The 26,544-nt window shown below is 46.4% G+C and overlaps 1 protein-coding gene across 1 annotated transcript in view; it reads right to left on the bottom strand.

Moving 5' to 3' along the window:
- Positions 1-26,544, bottom strand: part of HDAC4 (histone deacetylase 4) — a 72,158-nt gene that overhangs the window by 15,732 nt on the left and 29,882 nt on the right. The window contains exons 19-21 of the mRNA XM_075318926.1: positions 22,571-22,668; positions 17,270-17,388; positions 3,649-3,782 (exon numbers count right to left, since the gene is read on the bottom strand). Of these exons, the coding sequence (XP_075175041.1) occupies positions 3,649-3,782; positions 17,270-17,388; positions 22,571-22,668 (351 nt within the window). The remainder of the gene's footprint in view (positions 1-3,648; positions 3,783-17,269; positions 17,389-22,570; positions 22,669-26,544) is intronic.

The following is a 26,544-nucleotide window of genomic DNA, read 5'->3' as shown; positions in this document are numbered from 1 at the left end:
CTAGTGATGAGTGAGCACTACCATGCTCTGGTGCTCAGTACTCGTAACTAGTGATGAGCGGGCACTACCATGCTCAGGTGCTCGGTACTTGTAACTAGTAATGAGCGAGCACTACCATGCTCGGGTGCTCGTAACGAGCAGTTGGAGGCTCGCGACTCGAGTACAGAGTATAATGGAAGTTAATGGGAAAGTCAAGCAATTTCTGGTAAATCTTCCAAAAATATGATTGAGGCACCAATTGACTTCCATTATACTCAGGCACTCGAGTTGCACCTGTTCAAGCATCCAACCTCTTGTTACGAGTACCGAGCACCCGAGCATGGTTTTGCTCACTCATCACTAGTTACCAGTACTGAGCACCTGAACATGGTAGTGGCCGCTCATTACTAGTTATGAGTCCAGAGCATGGTAGTGCTCATTCATCACTAGTTACGAGCACCCGAGCATGGTAGTGCCCACTCATCACTAGTTACGAGTACAACATGTGGATGAAGTAGAATCCAAAAGACTAATAATGGGAGGGAATACAAGTCTGCCGTGCTAAAAGGCGGCTGCAGGTTCCGGTGTTCTCAGAGCAGTCGAGTTGAAGCTTTCCCACATTTCACGGTCTAATATAAAGTTGTGGTGGGATGTTTTACTAGAGTCAGGGAAGATGGCATAATTACTAAACATTAAGAGGATCTGTCAGCTTCAGTGTCTTATTAATTCTTTGCTTTCATACTGAAGCCAGTGCAACTTACAAACCACCAGTGATAACAGCCAATAAAGCACTGGTTAACCATAAAATATGTTCATATATATGCTACAAGAAACATGCAGCACTAAATGTCATCCGTTCATATGAAAGGACGTCCACGTGATACATGGATAGGCTGGTCCCACCAGAGTGTGCACAGCGGCTCTCTGCTCCGGCTCATAAAGGGGCCAAGCTAGAGAACACATTTCTCTAATCATCCCAAATGGGTATATTAAAGACTATTTTAATATATTCATTGCAGCCGAGGAACATGGTTTTCCAAAACTGGAAACCCTATTAAAGTATTTATTCAGATAGTGTTTAAAAATGAATTTGAATTTGGTGCCTGTTCTCGAGAAGTGTGGGGTTTCGCTCTGAAACGCGTTAATAAAGCCCCTCTTTCATCCACTTCATAGACTGGACTTTCAGTTTGTTCCACAGCAGCACAGATCGTTCCACGCTTCTCCCAGCTTCTATTTCAAAACAACAAATTGGGCTTTACCTCCCCTCCCCGGGTCCAGCGCTGATGTCCGCCACTACTCCCTCTGTCTGCAGCTAATCAGTGAACACAACAGTTCAACACTGGTGCAAATAAGTACCGTATTTTTCAGATAAGACACTTTTCCTGTCAAAAATTTTGGAGGAAAATGAAGGGTGCGTCTTATAAGCTGAATGTAGCTTACCTGGGGGGATGGGGAGAGGTCACAGGCGGCAGGGGAGATGCTGCAGGCAGTGTGCTATGGGGATCTGAGGCAGGGGCTGCCATCCTGAATGTCGGCGGTGCAGGCTTCAAATAACGTCGCCAGAGTAAGCGCATGCGCAGATAGAGCTTTCAGCTGAAAATCTCATCTGCACATATGCCGCCTCTGGCCCATTGATTTCCCAGCAGCGAACTTAAGGAAAACGGCGCTTGGAGGTGGTGCGAGCGCAGATTAGATCTCTGCATGTGATTGAGCCGATAGCTTAATTTGCGCATGCACCAACTCCGGGCGACGCACCGACTCTGCGCGCCATTTCTTTGAAACCTGTACCGCTGACAGTTCCTGGATGTTCCTCCTGTCTCACAGCTCTGCCGTCTGCAGCGAGCATCTGGGAAAGCTGCCGGCAGCATCGCCATACTGCGGCACTGCCCCTGTCTTCTTCGACCCCTCCACCACCGCTGCCGCCCCCCCCCCCCCTCTGGTAAGACACCACTGAATTATAAGACGGAACACTTTTTTCCCCCTATAAATTTGGGGTGCGTCTTATAATCCAGTGCGTCTTATAAAACGAAAAATACGGTACTTTATCAGAGTTGTGTGTTTGATGAAAGCATGGTCAACAATTTCTTGGAAGAGAAAACTTGTATCCATCTCAAGACACCTCAGAGCAATCATACATTATAGAAAGATTGCACAATGTGACAAAATTGGCATTTTATTATGCAAGACATCATTTTTAGTATTTGACAACCAAGTATACAATATCCTATGACTCAATGAATGCATGTTAGTGTTTGTACAGCAAAACTAGTGTGTGCATTAAAGTGTGCACGTGTAATTCAGCCCTTATGAAAGACTAAAGGAGTGGCCGATGGCTCATACCGCCTGAAGACATGCTGTTTGCAAATCTCGTGCTAAACTGTGCGCCCTAATGTTGTGTCTAGTGTGACAATATGCAGATGTGATATCTTATTGTATAAATGTGATGGTTAGTGAAGTTGTTTGGGCAGGAAAGGTTAACAGATAGCCATCCATATGGTTGGAATCAGTTTTTTGGGAACAAAAACGGGATGCTTTCTTGTTCGTGAATCAGATAGGGGTCATTCAAAGACAGAAGCCAAAGATGAGTGTGTGTGCAAGGAAGCAGACATAAGTAGCAAGTCTGAAGAAGATGCCACGGTTTGGATTCCCGAGACAGAATAACCTGGATGCTCTGGGAAGTGGAGCAAAGAAAAAGGAGGGCTCAGCTGCAGCGAATACGGAGTCCAGAAGGGTATAACTGTGGGTTTATGGGGATCCTGAAACATTAAGGTCAAAGTTTTGGGCTAAGGTGATATGTATTATGGACCTGGAAGTGTTCATGAATGAGGACTTACCCCGCTTTGATAAAAGTCAATGACCTGATCAAAAAAAATGGAGGCTCTTAGAAAATCGGGAGCCCAGGGAAAGAGCCATGAGAGTTTCCATGGGGTGTCTGGGAGAAGGTAGACTACCTCAGCAAGTTGAGAGGCTACCTCTGAAGAACCGAACCCTTTGATCATTCAGAACTAGGGGACGATGGATGGAAAAAGAGTTGTATCCGAAATAAAAAGGGAAATCATTAATGAAAAACAACAAACTACACACCTATGGTAGATACGGGGCTGAGTGCAGTCCTGTGTCTGCACCCTACGGACACTAAGCTGAAACTGGTCACCTTGGTTCCGGTCAGTGGGTGTACCTGGCTGAAGAGGAGCTAACTTTTTTGCCTGATGTTAGCCTCCTAGTGGCAGCAGCGTACACCCATGGTTACTGTGTCCGCCAATGAAGTAATAAATAAAACCCCCATATTATGGGAACAATTCCTATCCAAATCCACATCTGGCAATCAGACTTGTTCCCTGGATCAATGTCCCATCAGAGAATTTAATACTGATTAACCTGTAATATTATATTTCTCAAAAATGGTGTCCAGGTCTCTTTGTACTTAGTTTATCAACCATTACAGCATAATGTGGAATTCCGTTCCATAATCTCATTGCTCTTACAGTAAAGAATCCCCATCTGATAAAACCTTTTTTCCCCTCTGAAGTAGAGGATGCCCTCGTATAACTGAAGGCCTAAGGGTAAAGTAAAACATGTAATTTTTGCAATCTGTTTTTAATTCTAGCATCAATCCCTGGACATGTGAACGGTCACTTACATGACATTTTATATAATTCTCCCTCTTACCTCGTTACCCAGCAAAGCAGACACACAGGCTTCAGAAGCATCACAGATCGCTGTCAGATCATGGCCACCCTCCAGTGCAAGGATAACACGACCTCCAGCCAACCCCATAAGTTGTTTTGCTAGATATCCAAAACCTTTGGGAGAAAAGCAAAACAAGAATAAAGCAAGAAATCACCAGTTGGTGTTTCTGGGGGACAATACTCACATACAATTGGATATATAGCACCAGTGAGGATTAATTACTAAAACTTAGCTTTTATTTATGCTCTTTAAAATTCAATACAATTATAAAATACACTTAGGATCACCCTGCAGGTAGCCAAGGTGCATGTTCATATGTTATACTAAACAGCCCTTGGAACAACACCAATGGGGGAACAGTTATGTGTAATGCAGGTATCAGTTACTGTCATATATAGAGCATTATGGGGATATTGGACAAAGGTTCCGTTATCTCAATGCCAAACAATGGAGAACTATCTCCTCAAAGACAGTAGGATTTACACTATCCCCTTTTACAGGGATCGCTTACACATAATAAGGTATAAAACTTAGAAAGATCTCACCCATTTGGAGGATCTTCAGACGTTTGGTACGGCAGTTCGTCTTTTGGAGGGGTCACAGAGGGGCCTGTGGTCCAGGCTGGATATAGCTCGCCCTAAGCCCCCTTGTCTCCCGTCCTTACAAGGACGGTCCACATCTGAACCTGTGCAGGGCAGCATTTGGTGTTTGGACTTTGCAGGTCACACACCACTCTTTGACCCACTACATGATCTTTCATGCTTGGACCCCTGAGGAGTCACAAATAGTGACGAAACGCGTCGGGAGGCGGGAGGCATGTGGGACTACCTTTTGCAAGGACACAGGTTCAGATGTGGACCGTCCTTGTAAGGACGGGAGACAAGGGGGCTTAGGGCGAGCTATATCCAGCCTGGACCACAGGCCCCTCTGTGACCCCTCCAAAAGACGAACTGCCGTACCAAACGTCTGAAGATCCGCCAAATGGGTGAGATCTTTCTAAGTTTTATACCTTATTATGTGTAAGCGATCCCTGTAAAAGGGGATAGTGTAAATCCTACTGTCTTTGAGGAGATAGTTCTCCATTGTTTGGCATTGAGATAACGGAACCTTTGTCCAATATCCCCATAATGCTCTATATATGACAGTAACTGATACCTGCATTACACATAACTGTTCCCCCATTGGTGTTGTTCCAAGGGCTGTTTAGTATAACATATGAACATGCACCTTGGCTACCTGCAGGGTGATCCTAAGTGTATTTTATAATTGTATTGAATTTTAAAGAGCATAAATAAGAGAAAAGCAAAACCATTAATAATCACTGAAAACAAAATGTCACACCTCAATAAGTCATTAGAGTGAGTTGTGGGTCTCTGATGTTTGATACATTAACAGAAGCAGCAACACAAATGTGAACAGTTTGGTAAAAAACTAAACCAGAATCACTGTCCTCTTCTGTAAACTGTGTATTTACAGTTTATGTGATTACAGTTCCCCTCTGGTCCCACAAAGATTCTCATAGCCAGATCAGACACCCCATACTTTGCACTGACGAGGGGCAAGCACCCCGAAACACCGTGTCTGCAAATTGGGATTCTGATCTGGCATATATATCCTAAGTTATTTTGAAAGGATTGTTAAAAATCCACATTTAACTTTTAGGATCGCTACTTCCAATAGGTGGCGCTGCGCTAGAGTTTGTCTCCTGTCCTGGAGAGAAAATTTGAATATTACAGATTAGACACATACACACTGTACTAGTCAATAGTTTGGACACACCCGTTTATGCAGTGATTTTCATAGGTCTTAGGCAGCTTTCACACATCTGTTTTTTGCAGTGCGGCTCAATCCGGCTCAAACATCTATGCAACGGATGCGGCCAAAACACCGGACGCGTTGCATAAGTTTTTCCATGAGGCCCGTCCGTTTTTTGATGGATGCGGCTTGATACTGAGCATGCGCAGTGCAAAAAACCCGCATCCGGCGGCCGGATGCGTTTTTTGCCGCAGGACGCCGCATCCGGCGTCCATAGGCTTGCATTGTAAATCGCGCTGCATCGCGACGGATTTGGCGCGAAGCGTTTTTTTCGCCGCACAAAAAAACGTGCCAGGCAATGGTCCATCCAGCCGCCGCATGGGCTAAATATGCCGCATCCGGCAAAAAACGGACGCAACACAAGGCCATGCGGCACAATACGGCGCTAATGCAAGTCTATGCAGAAAAAACGCAACCGGCGGCAAAAAGAAATGGTTGCGTTTTTTCTGCAAAGCGCCGTATTGTGCCGCTCAGCAGAAAACAGATGTGTGAAAGCAGCCTTATTGGAATGTGTACATTGTAAATTCAGACTGAAGGCAGCAAAACCAAAAAAGAACACACACGTAATCAAGAAATAAAGAAACATGTGTGAAACAAAGCAGAATATGTGCTCAACCTTAGATTTCATAAAGTATCCACCTTTTACTTTGAAAGACGGCTTTACACCACCTTGGTATTCTCTCAAAATAATTGATCAGGTATCACCTGGAATGGCTTTTCAACAATCGAGAAGGAATTCCCAGAGGTTCTGAGCAATTTGTGGCTTCTTTGCCTTCAGTCTGTGGTTGAAGTCACTCCAAACCAACCATCTCCACTGAATTTAAGGTGGGCGATTGTGGAGGCCATGTCATCTCACACATCTCTCAGTCCCTCACCTAGCACTTACACAGCCTGGAGGTGTTTGGGTCATTGTCCTCTTGCAACACAAATGATACCACTAAGTGCAAACCAGATGGGACGGCGTGTCTTTGCAGAATGATGTGGGAGGCATGCTGGGTAAATGCATCTTGAGTTTGGAATAAGTTACCAAACAGCAACTCAAGCAAAGCGCCCCAATACCATCACGCCTCTCTTACTGCTTCACAGTGGACAACAAACATGTAGACACTATCTGCTCACTTTCTATGCATCTCACAAAGACATGGTAGTAGTTGGTGCCAAAATTCTCAAATGTCAACTCATCAGACCACAGTAAAGATTTCAACCAATTTAATTTCCCGGCCTTATGTTGCTTGGCCCAAGCAAGTGTCTCATACTTAATATTGGTCCTCACTACTGGCTTCTTTGAAGAAATTTGACCATAAAGGACTGCTTATCAAATCGTCTCTGGACAAATGAAGCGGATGTTGAGATGTGTCTGCTGCTTGATGTCTGGGCACCATTTATGAGGGTAAATATCTGAGATACTGTCAATTTCCAGTGCCTGATAACTCCACCAAACCTATACTCTGCAGCATACATAATTCCTGGTCATACTCCCATGAGGACCACCACAGGAAGAAGGGAATTTTGTTACTTACCGTAAATTCCTTTTCTTCTAGCTCCAATTGGGAGACCCAGACGATTGGGTGTATAGCTACTGCCTCCGGAGGCCACACAAAGCATTACACTAAAAAGTGTAAGGCCCCTCCCCTTCTGGCTATACACCCCCCGTGGGATCACGGGCTGCTCAGTTTTAGTGCTAAAGCAAGAAGGAGGAAAGCCAATAACTGGTTTAAACAAATTCAATCCGAAGTAACATCGGAGAACTGAAACCGTTCAACATGAACAACATGTGTACCCGAAAAAAACAAAAATCCCGAAGGAAACAGGGCGGGTGCTGGGTCTCCCAATTGGAGCTAGAAGAAAAGGAATTTACGGTAAGTAACAAAATTCCCTTCTTCTTCGGCGCTCCATTGGGAGACCCAGACGATTGGGACATCCAAAAGCAGTCCCTGGGTGGGTAAAGTAATACCTCAAGTTAGAGCTGCAAAACAGCCCTCTCCTACGAGGAGGCAACCGCCGCCTGCAGGACTCTTCTACCTAGGCTGGCGTCCGCCGAAGCGTAGGTATGCACCTGATAATGTTTGGTGAAAGTGTGCAGACTCGACCAGGTAGCTGCCTGGCACACCTGTTGAGCCGTAGCCTGGTGTCGTAATGCCCAGGACGCACCCACGGCTCTGGTAGAATGGGCCTTCAGCCCTGATGGAACCGGAAGCCCAGCAGAACGGTAGGCTTCAAGAATTGGTTCCTTGATCCATCGAGCCAGGGTGGATTTGGAAGCCTGCGATCCTTTGCGCTTACCAGCGACAAGGACAAAGAGTGCATCCGAGCGGCGCAGGGGCGCCGTGCGGGAAATGTAGATTCTGAGTGCTCTCACGAGATCCAACAAATGCAAATCCTTTTCATACCGATGAACTGGATGAGGACAAAAGGAAGGTAAGGAGATATCCTGATTGAGATGAAAAGAGGATACCACCTTAGGGAGAAACTCCTGAATCGGGCGCAGCACTACCTTGTCCTGGTGAAAAACCAGGAAGGGAGCTTTGGATGACAGCGCTGCCAGCTCGGATACCCTCCGAAGAGACGTGACCGCTACCAGAAAGGCCACTTTCTGTGAGAGTCAAGAAAGTGAAACATCCTTCAGAGGCTCGAAGGGCGGCTTCTGGAGAGCAACTAGTACCCTGTTCAGATCCCATGGATCTAACGGCCGTTTGTACGGAGGGACGATGTGACAAACCCCCTGCAGGAACGTGCGTACCTGAGGAAGTCGTGCTAGACGCTTTTGAAAAAATACCGATAGCGCTGAGACTTGCCCTTTAAGGGAGCCGAGCGATAAGCCTTTTTCCAAACCAGATTGCAGGAAGGAAAGAAAAGTAGGCAATGCAAATGGCCAGGGGGACACTCCCTGTGCCGAGCACCAGGATAAGAAAATCTTCCACGTTCTGTGGTAGATCTTAGCAGACGTGGGCTTCCTAGCCTGTCTCATGGTGGCCACGACCCCTTGAGATAATCCTGAAGATGCTAGTATCCAGGACTCAATGGCCACACAGTCAGGTTCAGGGCCGTAGAATTCAGATGGAAAAACGGCCCTTGTGACAGTAAGTCTGGCCGGTCTGGTAGCGCCCACGGTTGGCCGACCGTGAGATGCCACAGATCCGGATACCACGACCTTCTCGGCCAGTCTGGGGCGACGAGCAGGACGCGGCGGCAATCGGACCTGATCTTGCGTAGCACTCTGGGCAAGAGTGCCAGAGGGGGAAACACATAGGGCAGTTGGAACTGCGACCAATCTTGCACTAAGGCGTCTGCCGCCAGAGCTCTGTGATCGCGAGACCGTGCCATGAAAGTTGGGACCTTGTTGTTGTGCCGGGACGCCATTAGGTCGACGTCCGGCCTTCCCCAGCGGCGACAGATTTCCTGAAACACGTCCGGGTGAAGGGACCATTCCCCTGCGTCCATACCCTGGCGACTGAGGAAGTCCGCTTCCCAGTTTTCTACGCCGGGGATGTGAACTGCGGATATGGTGGAGGCCGTGGCTTCCACCCACATCAGAATCCGCCGGACTTCCTGGAAGGCTTGCCGACTGCGTGTCCCGCCTTGGTGGTTGATGTATGCCACCGCTGTGGAGTTGTCCGACTGAATTCGGATCTGCTTTCCTTCCAGCCACTGCTGGAAGGCTTGTAGGGCAAGATACACTGCCCTGATTTCCAGAACATTGATCTGAAGGGTGGACTCCTGCTGAGTCCACGTACCCTGAGCCCTGTGGTGGAGAAAAACTGCTCCCCACCCTGACAGACTCGCGTCTGTCGTGACCACCGCCCAGGATGGGGGTAGGAAGGACCTTCCTTGTGATAATGAGGTGGGGAGAAGCCACCATTGAAGAGAGTCCCTGGCCGTCTGGGAAAGGGAGACTTTCCTGTCCAAGGACGTCGACTTCCCGTCCCATTGGCGGAGAATGTCCCATTGAAGTGGGCGCAGATGAAACTGCGCAAACGGGACTGCCTCCATTGCTGCCACCATCTTCCCCAGGAAGTGCATGAGGCGTCTTAAGGGGTGCGACTGGCCTTGAAGGAGAGAGTGCACCCCTGTCTGTAGTGAACGCTGCTTGTCCATCGGAAGCTTCACTGTCGCTGAGAGAGTATGAAACTCCATGCCAAGATATGTTAGTGATTGGGTCGGTGACAGATTTGACTTTGAAAAGTTGATGATCCACCCGAAAGTCTGGAGAGTCTCCAGCGCAACGTTCAGGCTGTGTTGGCATGCCTCTTGAGAGGGTGCCTTGACAAGTAGATCGTCCAAGTAAGGGATCACCGAGTGTCCCTGAGAGTGCAAGACTGCTACCACTGCTGCCATGACCTTGGTGAAAACCCTTGGGGCTGTCGCCAGACCAAGTGGCAGGGCTACGAACTGAAGGTGTTCGTCTGAAGCGTAGAAAACGCTGGTGCTCTGGAGCAATCGGCACGTGAAGATAAGCATCTTTGATGTCTATTGATGCAAGGAAATCTCCTTGAGACATCGAGGCAATGACGGAGCGGAGGGATTCCATCCGGAACCGCCTGGTTTTCACGTGCTTGTTGAGCAGTTTTAGGTCCAGAACAGGACGGAAAGAGCCGTCCTTTTTTGGCACCACAAACAGATTGGAGTAAAAACCTTGACCTCGTTCCTGAAGAGGAACAGGGATCACCACTCCCTCTGCCCTTAGAGAGCACACCGCTTGCAGAAGAGCATCGGCTCGGTCGGGATGTGGGGAAGTTCTGAAGAACCGAGGCGGAGGACGAGAACTGAACTCTATCCGGTACCCGTGAGACAAAATGTCTGTTACCCACCGGTCTTTGACCTGTGGCAGCCAAATGCCGCAAAAGCGGGAGAGCCTGCCACCGACCAAGGATGCGGAGAGAGGAGGCCGAAAGTCATGAGGCAGCCGGCTTGGAAGCGGTCCCTCCGGCTGCTTTCTTTGGGCGTGAGTGAGTCCGCCAGGAATCTGAGCTCCTCTGCTCCTTCTGAGTCCTTTTGGACGAGGAGAATTGGGTCCTGCCCGAACCTCGAAAGGACCGAAACCTCGACTGTCCCTTCCACTGTTGAGGTTTGCTTGATCTGGGCTGGGGTAAGGAAGAGTCCTTACCCTTGGACTGTTTAATGATTTCCGCCAATTGCTCACCAAACAGCCTGTCTTGAGATAATGGCAAACTGGTTAAGCACTTTTTGGAAGCAGAATCTGCTTTCCATTCCTTTAACCATAAGGCTCTGCGTAAAACCACCGAGTTGGCGGACGCCATTGACGTACGGCTGGTAGAGTCCAAGACCGCATTGATAGCGTAAGTCGCAAACGCAGACATTTGCGAGGTCAAGGACGCCACTTGCGGCACTGATGGACGTATGATAGAGTCCACCTGCGCCAGACCAGCTGAAATAGCTTGGAGTGCCCACACGGCTGCGAATGCTGGAGCAAACGACGCGCCGATAGCTTCATAGACAGATTTCAACCAAAGGTCCATCTGTCTGTCATTGGCATCTTTAAGTGAAGCCCCATCTTCCACTGCAACTATGGATCTAGCCGCAAGCCTGGAGATTGGGGGGTCCACCTTTGGACACTGGGTCCAGCGTTTGACCACGTCAGGGGGAAAGGGATAACGTGTATCCTTAAGACGTTGGGAGAAACGCTTATCTGGATAAGCATGGTGTTTCTGGACTGCTTCTCTGAAGTCCGCGTGGTCCAGAAAAGAGCTCAATTTACGTTTGGGATACCTAAAATGGAATTTCTCCTGCTGTGCTGCTGCCTCCTCCGCTGGAGGAGAAATATCCAGCAGTCTATTGATGGCCGCTATAAGATCATTCACCATGGCGTCACCATCAGGGGTATCCAGGTTGAGAGCAGTCTCAGGATTAGACTCCTGATCACCTAGTTCTGTCTCATCATCCAGAGAATCCTCTCGCTGAGACCCTGACCAGCGTGATGACGCCGAGGGTCTCTCCCAGCGAGCTCGCTTAGGCTGCCTGGGACTGTCGTCCGAGTCAGAGCCTTCAGCCTGTGATGCCTGGGACCCCCTTGGAGCACGGATTAGTTCCAGCTGAGGGGGACCGGGGAACATTGAATCAGCAGTGCCCATGGTCTGAGTGACCGGCCTGGACTGCAAGGTTTCTAGAATTTTTGTCATAGTCACAGACATCTTATCAGCAAAAACTGCAAACTCTGTCCCCGTCACCGGGGCAGGGTTCACAGGCGTCTCTGCCTGGGCCACTACTAGCATAGACTCCGGCTGACGAAGTGGCACAGGGACCGAACATTGCACACAATGGGGGTCAGTGGAACCTGCCGGTAGATCAGCCCCAAATGCGGTACAGGCAGCATAAGAAGCCCGTGCCTTGGCACCCTTGCTTTTTGCGGATGACATGCTGTTGTCTCCTCAGAGCAATATAGGGGTATAAGCCAAGAAGCGACCGTACAGTGCAATATATATAGGTACAAACAAAAGTACACAAAACAACACTGTGGCACTAGTGGGGTCAGCACCTAGGTGCTGCTTACCGCCCGCTTAACAGCGGGTGTGTGGTCGCCAGAATCCCCTGTCTGGGTCTCCCAGGGCTATGTCCGTTCTCCAGCTCAGACTGCGTGCAGGAATGGCTGCCGGCGTCCTGTGAAGAGGGGCGGGCCGTGGGCGTGCTGCAGACAAAGAGCGGGAAACTGGCGTCCCACTGTGCCCAGTGAGAGGGCTGGAGTATGTAAATAAGACTCCAGCCCTCGGCGCTGCCTATTGTACAGCGTCTCTCCCCTTCCCTGACTGACAGGGCTGGGGGCGGGAACGAAACGTAACTAGGCCGCAGAAGCCGGGGACTAGATTTATCAGCGCTGCCGTCGTAAAAGCACGGTCGGCGCGAAGTCCCCGGCGCACCACAAGTCTCAGCCGCGCCGCAGTCTCCATGGCGGCCGGCGCGGTAGTTCCCCACACATAAACTCACTCAGCTAAGCTGCAGTGAGTATAACCCAAGCGCGCAGCGCTACTGTCCCCGGCGCACTAGAACACCCAGCAACGCTGGAGTGTGTCTGTGCCTGTCTGTACGGGGACACAGAGTACCTGAATGTTGCAGGGCCTTGTCCCTGATGGTACCCAGCTCCATATCCAGCAGGATCTCCGGGTCTGTGGATGGAGCCCGGCCTCAGAGTCTGGAGGCCGGTAAGATCCCACTTCACCAGAGCCCTCAGGGGGATGGGGAAGGAAAACAGCATGTGGGCTCCAGCCTCCGTACCCGCAATGGGTACCTCAACCTTAACAAACACCGCCAACAAGAGTGGGGTGAGAAGGGAGCATGCTGGGGGCCCTAGCATGGGCCCTCTTTTCTTCCATCCGATATAGTCAGCAGCTGCTGCTGACTAAACAGTGGAGCTATGCGTGGATGTCTGACCTCCTTCGCACAAAGCTTGAAAACTGAGCAGCCCGTGATCCCACGGGGGGTGTATAGCCAGAAGGGGAGGGGCCTTACACTTTTTAGTGTAATGCTTTGTGTGGCCTCCGGAGGCAGTAGCTATACACCCAATCGTCTGGGTCTCCCAATGGAGCGCCGAAGAAAGTAAGTTTCATCAAAGAGATAGGCTTTCATTATTGCAATAGAAAATACCTTCAATGTTTTAGCAACTTTCTGGACTGACTGACCAACAAATCTTAAAAATAAGGATGGACCGTCGTTTTCTTTACAGTGGAACGTTGGATTACGAGCATAATTGGTTCCGGGAGTGCACTCTAAAACCAAGTTACTCTTACATCAAAGCAAATTTTCCCATAGGAAATAATTGAAATGCTGACAATTCGTTCCACAATCCAAAAATATTTGCTGTACTTATACAAACTTATTACAGCAATACAATATAATCTACTGTATTCATATAAAATTACAGTACATGAATACAAAATACTGTATAGTAAAAACATAAAACAGATTAAACTGCACGTTAGCTTAGTTGGTGTGCAGGAGGTACTATAGAGAGAAAAAATGATGTATAAATATAATAATCTTTATTCTAGTACAATACACAAAAAAAACACACCCCAAATCCATTCTCCCCTAAATAAGGATAGAACTAAATAAATGTGGGGTAGGAATACCGCCCAGGCAGATTACAGTACAAGCAATGTGCTGTACTGGTTAGCAGAAAAAGTACAATACTGTATCCACAAATGCAAATTAATAGGCATGTAGTTTAGTATATACTGAACTGTGCAATGGTATACTGTATACTGTACATATGGACAGAAAGTTACCTCCAGAGCGGGCCAGAATGCGGTGAAAGAACAGAACCAGACGTGTGCACGGTGGGAATTTGCTCTTATTGCAAAGCATTGCTCTTAAACCAAGTTACACATTTTTAAAAAGCTTTGCTTGTCTTGCAAAACACTCTCAAACCAAGTTACTCTTAATCCAAGGTTCCACTGTATTTAGTTTAGTGGTTTTGGTCATACTTTGGCTGAGAACAGTTGAGGCTGAGCACTGTATGAACCTGTGCACCAACATTACCGCTGCAAAACACACCTGATGGTTGGAAACACTTTCTGAAGGCCAGTGATTCCACGAAGTAACGTTTGACAAGACATAACTGTTTGTGAGCCTTTCCAGTTGATTAACTGATGAAACTGCTAAAAGGAGAATGCCACAGGGGTGTAAAGCTGACCTCAAAGTAAAACGGGGGGTACTTTAAGGATCTAAGGTTTCACACATTCTGATCTGTTTCATATGTGAATCTTTACTTCTTGTTTTCATTAAGTACAACAGTGTGCTTTTGCTGCCTTCAGCCTGAATCCCAATGTGCACATTACAATAGGATCAAGGAGAACTATAGCATGAACAGGTGTGGACTTGTACCAATATAGATTAAAATATATAGTGTGTGTGTGTATATGTGTGTGTGTGTATATTATATATATATATATATATATATATATATATATATATATATATATATACATATACATATACATATATATATACATATATACACACACACACACATACACACACACATACATGCATACATATATACAGTGGCGTAACTACCGCGGTCGCGATCGGGCCCGGTAGGTTAGGGGCCCGACGGCCACCAGGCAGATCAGCAGCCAGCTCCTGTCAGTGTGAGAGGAGCTGCGCTGATCTGTCACAGACCTCGCGGGCGCTATTTGACCCGCTGCCGCCGCCGACACCGGGCCCACCTGCCTGATGTCAGCGGCGGCACCGGGGCCCCCTACCTGGTGTCAGCGGCTGCGCAGTCTCCCCCGTCACCGCGCACAGTAATGATGAAGCATAGCGCGGCCGGTGCCGCGCTATGCATCACCATTCTCCCCCTGTGTGATGACGTCACTCCCGAGCGACTGCTGTGCTGAGTGCACAGAGTGCAGGACAGGAGGACGCCAACCGCAGCACCGGGAGAACGAGCAGCGGGGAGGACAGCAGCGGTGGAAGGAAGAGAGAAGGTGAGTACTTGTTTTTTTTTTTTTAATATAAGTGAGTAAACGGTGGCCAGAGACTTGGGAAGGCAGTTCTGGGGAAGCTGCATTATTATACATGGAAGCCTGGAGAGGCTGCTTTATACATGGAGGTCTGAGGAGGCTGCATTATATATGGAGGTCTGGGGAAGCTGCATTATTATACATGGAGGCCTGGAGAGGCTGCTTTATACATGGAGGTCTGGAGAGGCTGCATTATATATGGAGGCCTGGAGAGGCTGCTTTATACATGGAGGTCTGGGGAGGCTGCATTATATATGGAGGTCTGGGGTGGCTGCATTATTATACATGGAGGCCTGGAGATACTGCATTATACATGGAGGCCTGAGGAGGCTGGGTGCATTGTTATACATGGAGGCCTGGAGAGGCTGGCTGCTATATTATACATGGAGGCCTGAGGAGGCTGGGTGCATTGTTATACATGTAGGTGGTCTGGAGAGACTGGGTGCTATATTATACATGGAGGCCTGAGGAGGCTGTGTGCATTGTTATACATGGAGGCCTGGAGAAGCTGGCTGCTACATTATACATGGAGGCCTGAGGAGGCTGACTGCATTATTATACATGGAGGCCTGGAGAGGCTGGCTGCATTATTATATATGGAGGTCTGGGAGGGCTGCATAATACAAAATGAAGGACACCTTATACATGGAATATAGGGGTGCCTTATGCATGGAGGAGTATGGGGCTGCATAATGCAATATGAAGTTTTATGGGGTTGCGTTATAATACATATAGGACTATGGGGGCTACATTATAATATATGGAGGACTATGGAGGCTACCTTATACATGGACTATGGGGGTGCATTATAAAACATTGGGGACTATGTGGTGCAGTGTAATATATGGAGAACTATGGGGTGAATTATAATATATGGAGAACTATGAGAAATTCATTATAATAATTGGAGGGCTACTTTATACAAGGAGGACTATAGGGCTGCATTATAATATATGGAGGCCTATGTGGTGCAGTATAATACATGGAGAACTATGGGGTGAAATATAATACATAGAGAACTATGAGAAATTCAAGATAATAATTGAAGGGCTACTTTATACATGGAGGATTATGGGGGTGCATTATAATATATGGAGGACTATGTGGTGCAGTATTATATATTGAGTACTATGGGGTGAATTATAATGCATGGAGAACTATGGGAAATGCATTATAATACATGGAGGATTATGGAAGTGTATTCTAATATATGAAGGGTTATGTGGGACCCTTTATACTATTTGGAAGGCTATGTGGGTGCCATTATTGTATTTGGAAAACTATATACAAGGGGGGACAAAGATACAAGCAGGGGATGGGAACGTTTTGTGCTGAGGGGAAAAGGCTCTTTTCCCTCAGCACCCAGCTTTCCCATGCTCTGCTATACATCTTCTCTCAGCACCCAGCTTTCCCATGCTCTGCTATACATCATGTCTCAGCACCCAGCTTTCCCATGCTCTGATATGGGAAAGCTGGGTGCTGAGGGAAAGATGTATAGCAGAGCATGGAGAAGCAGTGTGTCGAGGACAAGATGGATATCAGAAAATAGGAAAGCTGGGTGCTGATAGAGGGATTTCAGATCATGGGAAATCTGGGTGCTGTGGGTAAGAGCCAAGTGTCAGCATCATTATCCTGTACCCCGAGTGTCAGTGTCATTATCCTGTACCCTAAATGTCGATGTACGTGGAGGGGGGGCCCAGGTCTGAACTTTGCACCGGGGCCCATCAAACTCTAGTTACGCCCCTGCGCATATATTATATATATATATATATATATATATATATATATATATATATATATATATATATATATATATATATATATATATATATATATACATACACACACACACACACACACACACACACACACACACACACACACACACACACACATGCATACATACATATACACACACACACACACACACACACATATATATATATATGGTGGAGAAATGGTGATGATATTTATGCTTCCTGAATCTCGAGCAGCATAACATTTTGACGAGTCCATTAAGAACAAAGCATTTTACTGTAAAGTTTTACAAACACAGCCCAGCACACAGAGAAGTGTCTACCGGCAGCTTCCGTCTGGCTCAAACGATTCGCAGGTACCTTATGTAAGGTGAGACCTGTCAATGAAGCTGAGCCAGAAGAGGCCAGATGGGAGCTGCTCAGCAGAAACGTTTCCTTGTCCTATGCCAGTCTCATTATTAAGACTAGTCTTTTGGTGACTTGATGTTAGTTCATAGAAGCATGAAAGTGCAGATAGGTTCCCTTAAAGGGATCATTCTCTCATCAACTTACATTTGGCTGAAACCATGTACCCTCCCAGGGGAGCTGGGTGACCTTCTACAGCATCAAATCCTGCAGAGACCAAAATAACTTCGGGGGCAAACTCACTGGCTATCGGCAGCACCACAGTCCTGAGAAGAAAGAAAACAGTTTCCAAGATTCACATTAAAATCTCATATTTTCTAAAAATTAATACACAGGAAAACCTGTATCATCACAGGCCAACTGATGGCAGCGACAGTCACACAACACTGGAGTGCTAATAGGGTGACTAGATGGGAATTAAATGGTTTGTTCACGACTTTTTCATAGATGGCTAAGGGCCGCTTTACACACTACAACATCGCTAAAGCGATGTCGTTGGGGTCACGGAATTTGTGACGCACATCTGGCCGCGTTAGCAATGTCGTTGCGTGTGACACCTATGAGTGATTTTGAATCGTTGCAAAAACGTTCAAAATCGCTGACCGGTGACATGGGGGTCCCTTCCCAATTATCATTGCAGCTGCAGGTACGATGTTGTTCGTCGTTCCTGCGACAGCACACATCGCTATGTGTGACACCGCAGGAACGAGGAACCTCACTTTATCTACGCCCACCGGCAATGCGAAAGGAAGGAGGTGGACAGGATGTTACGTCCCGCTCATCTCCGCCCCTCCGCTTCTATTGGCCGGCCGCTTAATGACGTCACGGTGATGCCGAATGCACCACCCCCTTGAGGGAGGGATTGTTCGGCAGTCACAGCGAAGTCGCTGAACAGGTATGTGCGTGTGACGCTGCCGTAGCGATAATGTTCGCTACGGCAGCGATCACCACATATCGGCCGTACGACAGGAGCGGGTGCTATCGCGCTCGACATCGCCAGCAAATGCTAGCAATGTCCTAGCGTGTAAAGCGGCCCTTATTCTATCGTTCATCAATACCAGATTGGTGGGGGCGTGAGATCCAGTACCCCGCCGATTAACTGTTATTGGTGCAGCCAAATGTGCCGAGTTGTGGAGCAACTACATAGTGGTTATGGCCGGGTAGTGAATATCCGCCCCATATTGTGCCGAAAAAGGCACAGATGTGTAGTACCCAGCCAGTCACTATACAGCTGACACCAGTTTTTGCAGTGTTCTTGAGGAATCTTAACCCATTCCTCATGGACAACAGCTTTCGGTTCACTAATATTCTTGGGTTTGTGTGCTACTTAAGTTTTCTATAAATCCCACCAAAAATTCTTTACTGGGTCTAACTCAGGCGACTGACAGTCACTCCAGAACTTTGAAAGACAAATTAAAAACAAGCCTTGGTGGACTCTGAGGTGTACATGGGATCACTGCCCAGTTGGATGGTCCAAGGATGCTCCACAGAACAGAATCCCAAAACTTCTTGTCACGGCCGTCTGTCTGTATTTTGAGACTAGTGACAGGATCAGGACTAGAGTCTCTCATTGTCATCTGAGACTCTACATATTAAACATGTTTTCTTTCTTTGGGTGTGGCAAAGGTTTATGTCAGTTTTACTTGCCAGCAGCGTCTGACTCCTGGTAAGGTGTTTCCGGTTTGGGGCCACTCCCTGTCATTTTATATACCCTCTCCTCCCAGCAGAGGGTGCCGGTTTTTCTGTTTGTCATCTGTATTCGGATTCTGTAAGGGGGAAGGAGTTGGTTGAATCCTTGCGGTTGGTAGTGGTGTAGGCTGCAGTACTGGTGTTTGACTGCAGCGTAGTTGTTGGAGTTAGTCTGTTGTTGTTGTTTTACCCCCTGTGCCTTAACTTCTCTTGGTGTGTTGTTTTAGTCCAGCGGTGGGACTAGTGATCCTCACCATCCCACTCACTAGCCAGGGCTTACTGCAGGGGTCTCTCAGAGCTTCAGGTTCCTGCTCGCCGACAGGTAAGGAACCTGTATAGGGACTGGATTAGGAGTACAGGATACAGTAGCAGGTAAGTGGAGGAGGTGTCCACCTTCCCTCTCATTAGCATCAGGGCCCACTATTGTTAAGGTGTTCCTGGTGTACCCCTCGTTTGTCTTGGTAAAACCCCTGTCTCTTGTGTGTTTTACCTCACGCCAGACCTTCCCTAAGTCTGTGTTGGGACACTTCTGTGGCTTATATACAGTATATGGTTTTGGAGAATATTGTAGCCAAATTGACTTGCACCTTTGGGTAAGTAGATGTGTCCATCTAGAAGTATGGACATGACACCTCCAGCACATTGCATAGTTCATAGGGCATCTTTACTCTGCATCTTATTCTGGCTATTTTGTGGAAAGGACAATGACAGAAAAAAATTTAAAAAATAAAAATCTATTAAAAAAATTGACCTATTTATTTCTATGTAAAGAACAAATTTGCTGTTCAGGTTTTTGAGATTTTCTTTTTCTTTTTTTAAGCATTTTAAACAAAGCTTAAAGGCTTTTAAACACTTTTTTTCAAAAACACCGATTCAGTGTAGTACACTTTAGAAATGGTGCAAACATTTTCGTACAACACAAAATTCAGCAAAAAGTTTGAGCGATTTTTGGGGTTTCCATGCCAGCCTTGGGCAGATATACCAAAATGGACAGAGCTTGGGATGAGCCGGGGCAGGCATGGCTACGCACCGATCAGATTCACCAAGAGTGACATTATTTTACGCCAGACATGTTATGCAGTCTTGACTGGAGTAACATTTGGGGCAAGGAACACACCACTGGTGAGACGCACCAAATTCATTAAGTAATGTGCGCCTCAAAATGAATTTGGTGCATCTTATTACTTTACCCACTAACACTGACGAAAATGAAATGAAATGCGCCCATTTAATCGGCGCCCAAGTATTTTAAAGGAATCTGTTAATGGGATCAGATATAATGGTCTCATTTTATTCAGCTTCCTATGACCTACATGCCCGTATACATGGCTTTGGAGGGTTGCTCCTACTGGCAGCTTCCCTATAGAAAAAAGTAATCTGTACATTCTTCTGGTGTTTCCTGCTAGGAAGATGCTCAATACTTTACAATAGAAGTCGATTGGAAGGCTAAAAAATGATGCCCAATCGTCTTTTTACCAGCATTATTGCCAAAAGAAATGCCCGTCTTCTTTATTGTTTAACAGATTTAAAAAAACAAACAAAAAACAAAACAAAATATAAAAAGAAAGTCAAAAAACACAAGTCCCTCCCCCCCCCCAATTACAACTGATGGAATAAAAGAAAAGCTAAAAAAGCTCAGGGAGCGCTTATACAAACACTAAGATGATGCTACTGGTTCTCAAAGTGATGGAGAATAGGAGCCATTCCCTTAAGTGTCTTCTGTTTTAAAAATGTTAATTTTTGATGGTCAGAAAAAGGCAAAAGATGAACAAACCCGTAACCTCAGCACCTGCTACCACCAAATCTTGCGGAGTGTCTTCTACAGCGTGGCAGCCCCAGCGCCCCTGTAAGTCTTAACGTGACAACTATATGTTGAATTGTATCTGCAGGATCCGGCAATGCCTTTGTATATATTTCCTTGTGTTTTTTTGTTTGTGCAATGCAATGATCTCTCTTCTTAACCTTATGGACCCCGCTGATGACAAACCAAGAATATTACTGACTGGGAGTCTATTGCCCATTTGGACCGGATTAAGCTTCCTAAGGAACGCTACCAGAAGCTGGTGTCTGGCCATGCATCACATGTGCAGAAGGTCACAACAGCCAAAGGGGCGCTACTAAATATAAAAGACACTTGCCATGAAAGGGTTGAATAACTAAGACTATAGTTTTTATTAAAGAGAATCTATCACCAGGTTTTTGCTCCCCCATCTGAGAGCAGCATAACGTAGGGACAAAGACCCCAACTCCAGCAACGTGTCACTTAATTTACTGGGTGTTACAGTCTTGATTAAAATTCCACAGGTCTAGCAGTTCTCCGAATGCTGAGCTCTGTATAACTCTGTTCACACCCCTGATTGGCAGTTTTCTGCTTAGGCCGAGGCCACACAGGGATTACTGCGAGTCCTCGCATGACACTCAGCTCACGCTCATAGCACAGCAGGAGCCGAGTGCCATGCAAGGGTCATGCGACTGTGGTCCGATCGTGCGGTCAGACCACAACTGCAGAGGGAGGGATTTATCTCCCCATCTACTCCGTTGCTGGCTATTGCGATTTTCGCACTGCTCTTGAATTACACCGCTGTAACGCGAGTGCAGTGTGATGTTTCTCTCGCCCTATAGACTTGAATGAGTGCGAGAGAAACAGAATCGCATTATACTCGCAGCATGCCGTGACTGCTTTCTCGGTCTGATTGGGGCTGAGAAAATAATCGCTCATGGGAGCTGCCCCAAACAGTAATATTAATTTGAGTGGAATACGTTTTTTTTATCGCATTGCACTCGCTTCGATTTTCTCGCAATGTGTCCTAAGCCTTAAGGGTACTTTGCACGCTGCGACATCGTCGGGGTCAAATCGAAAGTGATGCACATCCGGCGCCGGTAACGACGTCGCAACGTGTAAAGCCTAGATGCGCCGATAAACGATCGCATAAGCGTAGAAAATCGGTGATCTGTGTAGCGTCGGTCATTTTCATAATGTCGCACCAATAGGAGATACGATGATGTTCCTCGTTCCTGCGGCAGCACACATCGCTGTGTATGAAGTCGCAGGAGCGAGGAACATCTCCTTACCTGCCTCCACCGGCTATGCGGAAGAAAGGAGGTGGGCGGGATGTTTACGTCCAGCTCATCTCCGCCCCTCCGCTTCTATTTGCCGCCTACCGTGTGACGTTGCTGTGACGCCGCACGACCCGCCCCCTTAGGAAGAAAGCGGGTCGCCGGCCAGAGCGACGTCGCAGGGCAGGTGAGTGCATGTGAAGCTGCCGTAGCGATAATGTTCGCTACGGCAGCTATCACAAGATATTGCATGTGCAACGGGGGCGGGTACTATCGCGCTCGGCATCACTAGCCGATGCTAGCGATGTCGCAGCGTGGAAAGTACACCTTATACTCAGTGTACACAGAGAGCTGCCAATCAGTGGTGGGGGCAGGGTTGAACTACTTGACAGCAGGTTTATTAGTCCTCTAGTGATAATCATTATAAAAACTACAATAAGCAGCCCAGTAAGTGACATCGCTGGAATAAGGATATCTGCCCTTACATTATGCTGCTCTCACATTAGATAGCAAAAACTTGCTGACTGATTCACTTTAAAAGTGGCATTTTGTGCTAAATTTGGAGAAACCACTTTATTATATTACTTGTTTTGAACAATTTAAACATTGCAATGTTTGCAATGGGGAAGGATTAATTTTGATTCCAATTACATACATGATCTCGCAGACTAATATGTGGCACATACATGAACTGTAGCTTACCTGAAAGCAGCCAAGTAATCGGCATCACCCATGGGTGGATTTAAACCTCCAGTAAAAGCCATATTCACATTAAATCCCACGCCGGCCGCTGTGCCAACCTGCACAAAAAAGCAAAAAGCTCCTTTACAAAACAAAAAGCAGCAAGAAAATACTAACAGAAGGTGGTCAAGTACACCCTGTGGAGGCAAGCGCTCTGCGGGGGCGTCCGTCAGCCCCCATACACATTAGATCATCAGCAATCCTTCGCAATTATGGCATGACAAGTGTCTATAGAGGCATAAAAACATGAAATCTAAATTTTTTGTTAAAAAAATAAAAATAAATATCAGCAAAACAAAAGGTCTCAGAGCAAAACAGACATCTATAAACAATTGTATTCAACTGCTAATTATTTTCTAAGCTAAATAACAGCAATTTTCACAAATTAAAAGTGATCAGAATCAATTATGTGAACAAAGGCGCGCTGTTCTCACAAAAAAAGTGTTAGAATTTAGACAGACAATCACAGCATCGGCGACCTGAACATTTGCCTTGTTCCATAAAGGGTGAATGGCATCAGCGTGCACTCACGTACGTCACCGATTTATCAACACATTTCACAATTATGCAGGATTTTGTCTTTTTTTTAAATGAAAAACATAAGTATAAAATCTTCAGCCGCCGCAGAAATGGAAATTTCACCTTTAGAAGGAATAATTACAATAATCCGGCCTTTAAAAATAAGAATTATGTCCGGTAATGCGAACAACAGGGAACGCATAAAAAGCCATAATGCACAATGTGGGTGTCCATAAATCAATGTCGGAACAAAAATAACTAAAAACGCACAAAAAAAGTTAAAACTTCACACAATGGGGAATATAGAGCTGTGTACAACACATAAACCCTTCCTGCTGCAGACAATTTAGGCTTTTCACTCCCCTGCATCTAAGACTTATAACTTTTTTATTTAATGACCTTTGTGATGGTTCCATAGATGAGAACAATTATGGTGATACCAAACTTGTTTATGCTTTTATCAAAACATTTTTTATTTTTTTTTTTACAGACAGGCAATGACCAAAAAGCAGGCACTTCTGGAGTTTCAACTTTTTTTTTTTTTACTGTACATGTTAAAAGGGAACCTGTCACCACTTTTTCGGCCTATAAGCTGCGGCCACCACCACCGGGCTCTTATATACAGCATTCTAACATGCTATATATAAGAGCCCAGGCCGGGGGTATGACATAAAAATCACTTTATAATACTGACCTAACGGTCGCGCTGTGTTGGAGGTGGGCCATATGGGTGTCTCTGTTATCCGGTACCGGCACCTCCTCTCTCAGCCATCTTCGTCCTCCTTCTGAAGCCTGTGTGCATGACGTATCCTACGTTATACACACTCGCCGTTCCCGCGCAGGCGCACTACAATACTTTGATCTGCCCTGCTCAGGGCAGATCAAAGTGCGCCTGTGCAGGACCCCAATACCGGCAAGTGTGGGTGACGTAGACGTGTTATGCACCCCGGCTACAGAAGAAGGAAGACAAAGATGGCCGAAAGAGGCGGCACCGGCACCGGAGACGTCCATCTGACCCAACTTCACCGCAGCGCGACTGTTAGGAGTATTATAAAGTGTTTTTTTATGTTCTACACAGCGGCCTGGGCTCTTATATACAGCATGTTAGAATGCTGTATATAAGAGCCTACAGGTGGTGGCTGCAGCTTATACGCCGAAAAAGTGGTGACAGGTTCCCTGTAAGTACGGTAATTTAATAAAATCAATATTTTATAAAAGCAGCAATACTAAATATGTTGGCTTTTTTTAACATTTTGTTAAACATTTTTTAAATGGGAAAAAGGGTGATTGGAATTTTTAGTTTTTTGTTTTTTTTTATTTAATTTAATTTTTTTAAATCCACTTGGGGGATCCACTTGAACCTGGGAATGTTTGATATACCGCAATACAACTGTAATGCAATATATACAGAAAATCACAGTCTCCTATGAAGCCCAGCCAATCACAGGAGGACTGTCATGGCAGACTTCTGTAGACAAAAGGATTGGTATGGCAGCTCCTCAGCACTCAGAGATAATACTGGGGGGGGGGGGTAAAGATGGAAGTGTTGAACGTCCTGCCCTTTGGGCTACAAGTGTTGAACAAAACTGTTAAATATTGAAAGCAGCATTTAAAGCATCAACAGGAGTGCTTGGAGCGCAACTCTGATTGCTCCTGTTATAGGCAGATTCCGGCTAGCTAACACAGCCAGCAGCTGCCAGGTCTGCTTCGGGCTCAGCTCCTGACCCTGCTACATATACCTGCACCTGATTTTAGGCATATATTAAATATACTAAATATTAAAAAAAAAATCAGCAAACATCCAGGAGTGAACAACTGTCCTGGGGCTTCGTACAATTCCTCCAGTTACTATCATACCGCACAATGCCCTTTATAATCTAATTTTTAAAGTTCCAATGAATCAAACAAAACAAAAAAACAAAAAAAAAACCAAGACAGTTGGACGTCAGCAGTAAACCTTTAGGCATTTTAGCTCCTAGAATTTGCCCAGGAATCAAACATTGAGAAATTTGTTGCATTAATGCCCCAAGAAGCCGAGCTGGTTGTCTGCTACTAGGGGAGAATAGATTACCTGCTTTGCGTTTTTTTTGGGTAATCAACTTTTATTTCCCATCTTAAAGGGAACCCTGTCACCAGATTTGACCCATATAAACCGCAGCCCCCAACAGTGGGCTCTTATATACGGTATTCTAGAATATTGTATATAAGAGCCCAGGCCGCTCTGTATAAGATAAAAAACAGGTTTTATTATACTCACCTGTGGGGCAGTCCGGTCCGATGGGCGTCGCTGGTCATGATTCAGTGCCTTTTCTCGGCTTGCGATCATCGCACTCCTCAATGTGGATGATGCATCCTATGTCATCCACACAGAGTTCTCCATCATGCTCCTGCACATGCGTACTCCTCTCTGCCCTGCTGCGGGCAGAGCAAACAACTGTTCCCTGCGCTTCTGCATTAAGGTCAAAGACCGCCTGCGCATGTGCACTACAATACTTTGATCTGCCCTCAGCAGGGAAAAGAGAAGTTCAAGTGTGCAGGAACACAATGGAGGCCTCTGTTTGGGTGATGTAGGACAAGTCATTGACACGAAGCAAGGAGGAAGATGATCATAAGAATGTAGGAGGCGCTGGATCAAGACTAGAGGCTCCAATCGGACCAGACTGCTCTGCAGGTTATTATAATAAATGGATTTATGTTATACAGTGCCGCCTTGGCTCTTATACACAGTATTCTGGAATGCTGTATACCCCTGATAAAGCCATATTCGGTGGCATAACGCGTGGGGCGGGCAGTTGTATCCACATTACCTCTTTCACAATTCAGACCATGGTATTGTATTGCAGGCTTTCCTTGCTCTGTACCTTTCTAACATTTTTGTAATATATATTACTATGTATCTGCACTTTTTGGCTGTATATGGTTGATAGCCTGTATTGCTTAGGCTAGTTTCACACTAGCGTTGAATGGCATCCGTTGCATTGCGATGTGTGACGGATGCAATGGATGTGTTGCATATAATGGCACAACGGATGCAACGGATCGTACAAAACAACGGAAAGCTTTTTTTTTTTTTTCTTTACAGTTTTCCCGACAGCAGACTATTGTGAACGATCAGCTGATCGCGCTCACCTGCCAGCGGCCGGGCGCTTAGCTGATCGCTCTCACATGCCGGCGGCTGTGCGCTCAGCTGAACGTTCGGCCACCGAGAAACAAAATAAAGTTTCTGTGATTAAAAAAAAAAAAAAGATGAGCATGCGCAATGAAAAATAGAGGATTCCGCCGCTCAAAAAACGTTACATGCTGCATTCCTTCCGCCCGGCGGACGCAACGCAGCGTCGGCCAGCGGAAGCAACGCAGGTACTTTTGGCACAATCCGTCATCCATACAAGTCTATGGGAAACAGCGGAATCCGTTAA

Source organism: Anomaloglossus baeobatrachus, chromosome 7 (assembly GCF_048569485.1).
Source record: "Anomaloglossus baeobatrachus isolate aAnoBae1 chromosome 7, aAnoBae1.hap1, whole genome shotgun sequence".
Taxonomy (NCBI): Eukaryota; Metazoa; Chordata; class Amphibia; order Anura; family Aromobatidae; genus Anomaloglossus; species Anomaloglossus baeobatrachus.
Note: the sequence above shows the minus strand (reverse complement) of the source record. Positions and strands in the feature narration are given on the sequence as shown.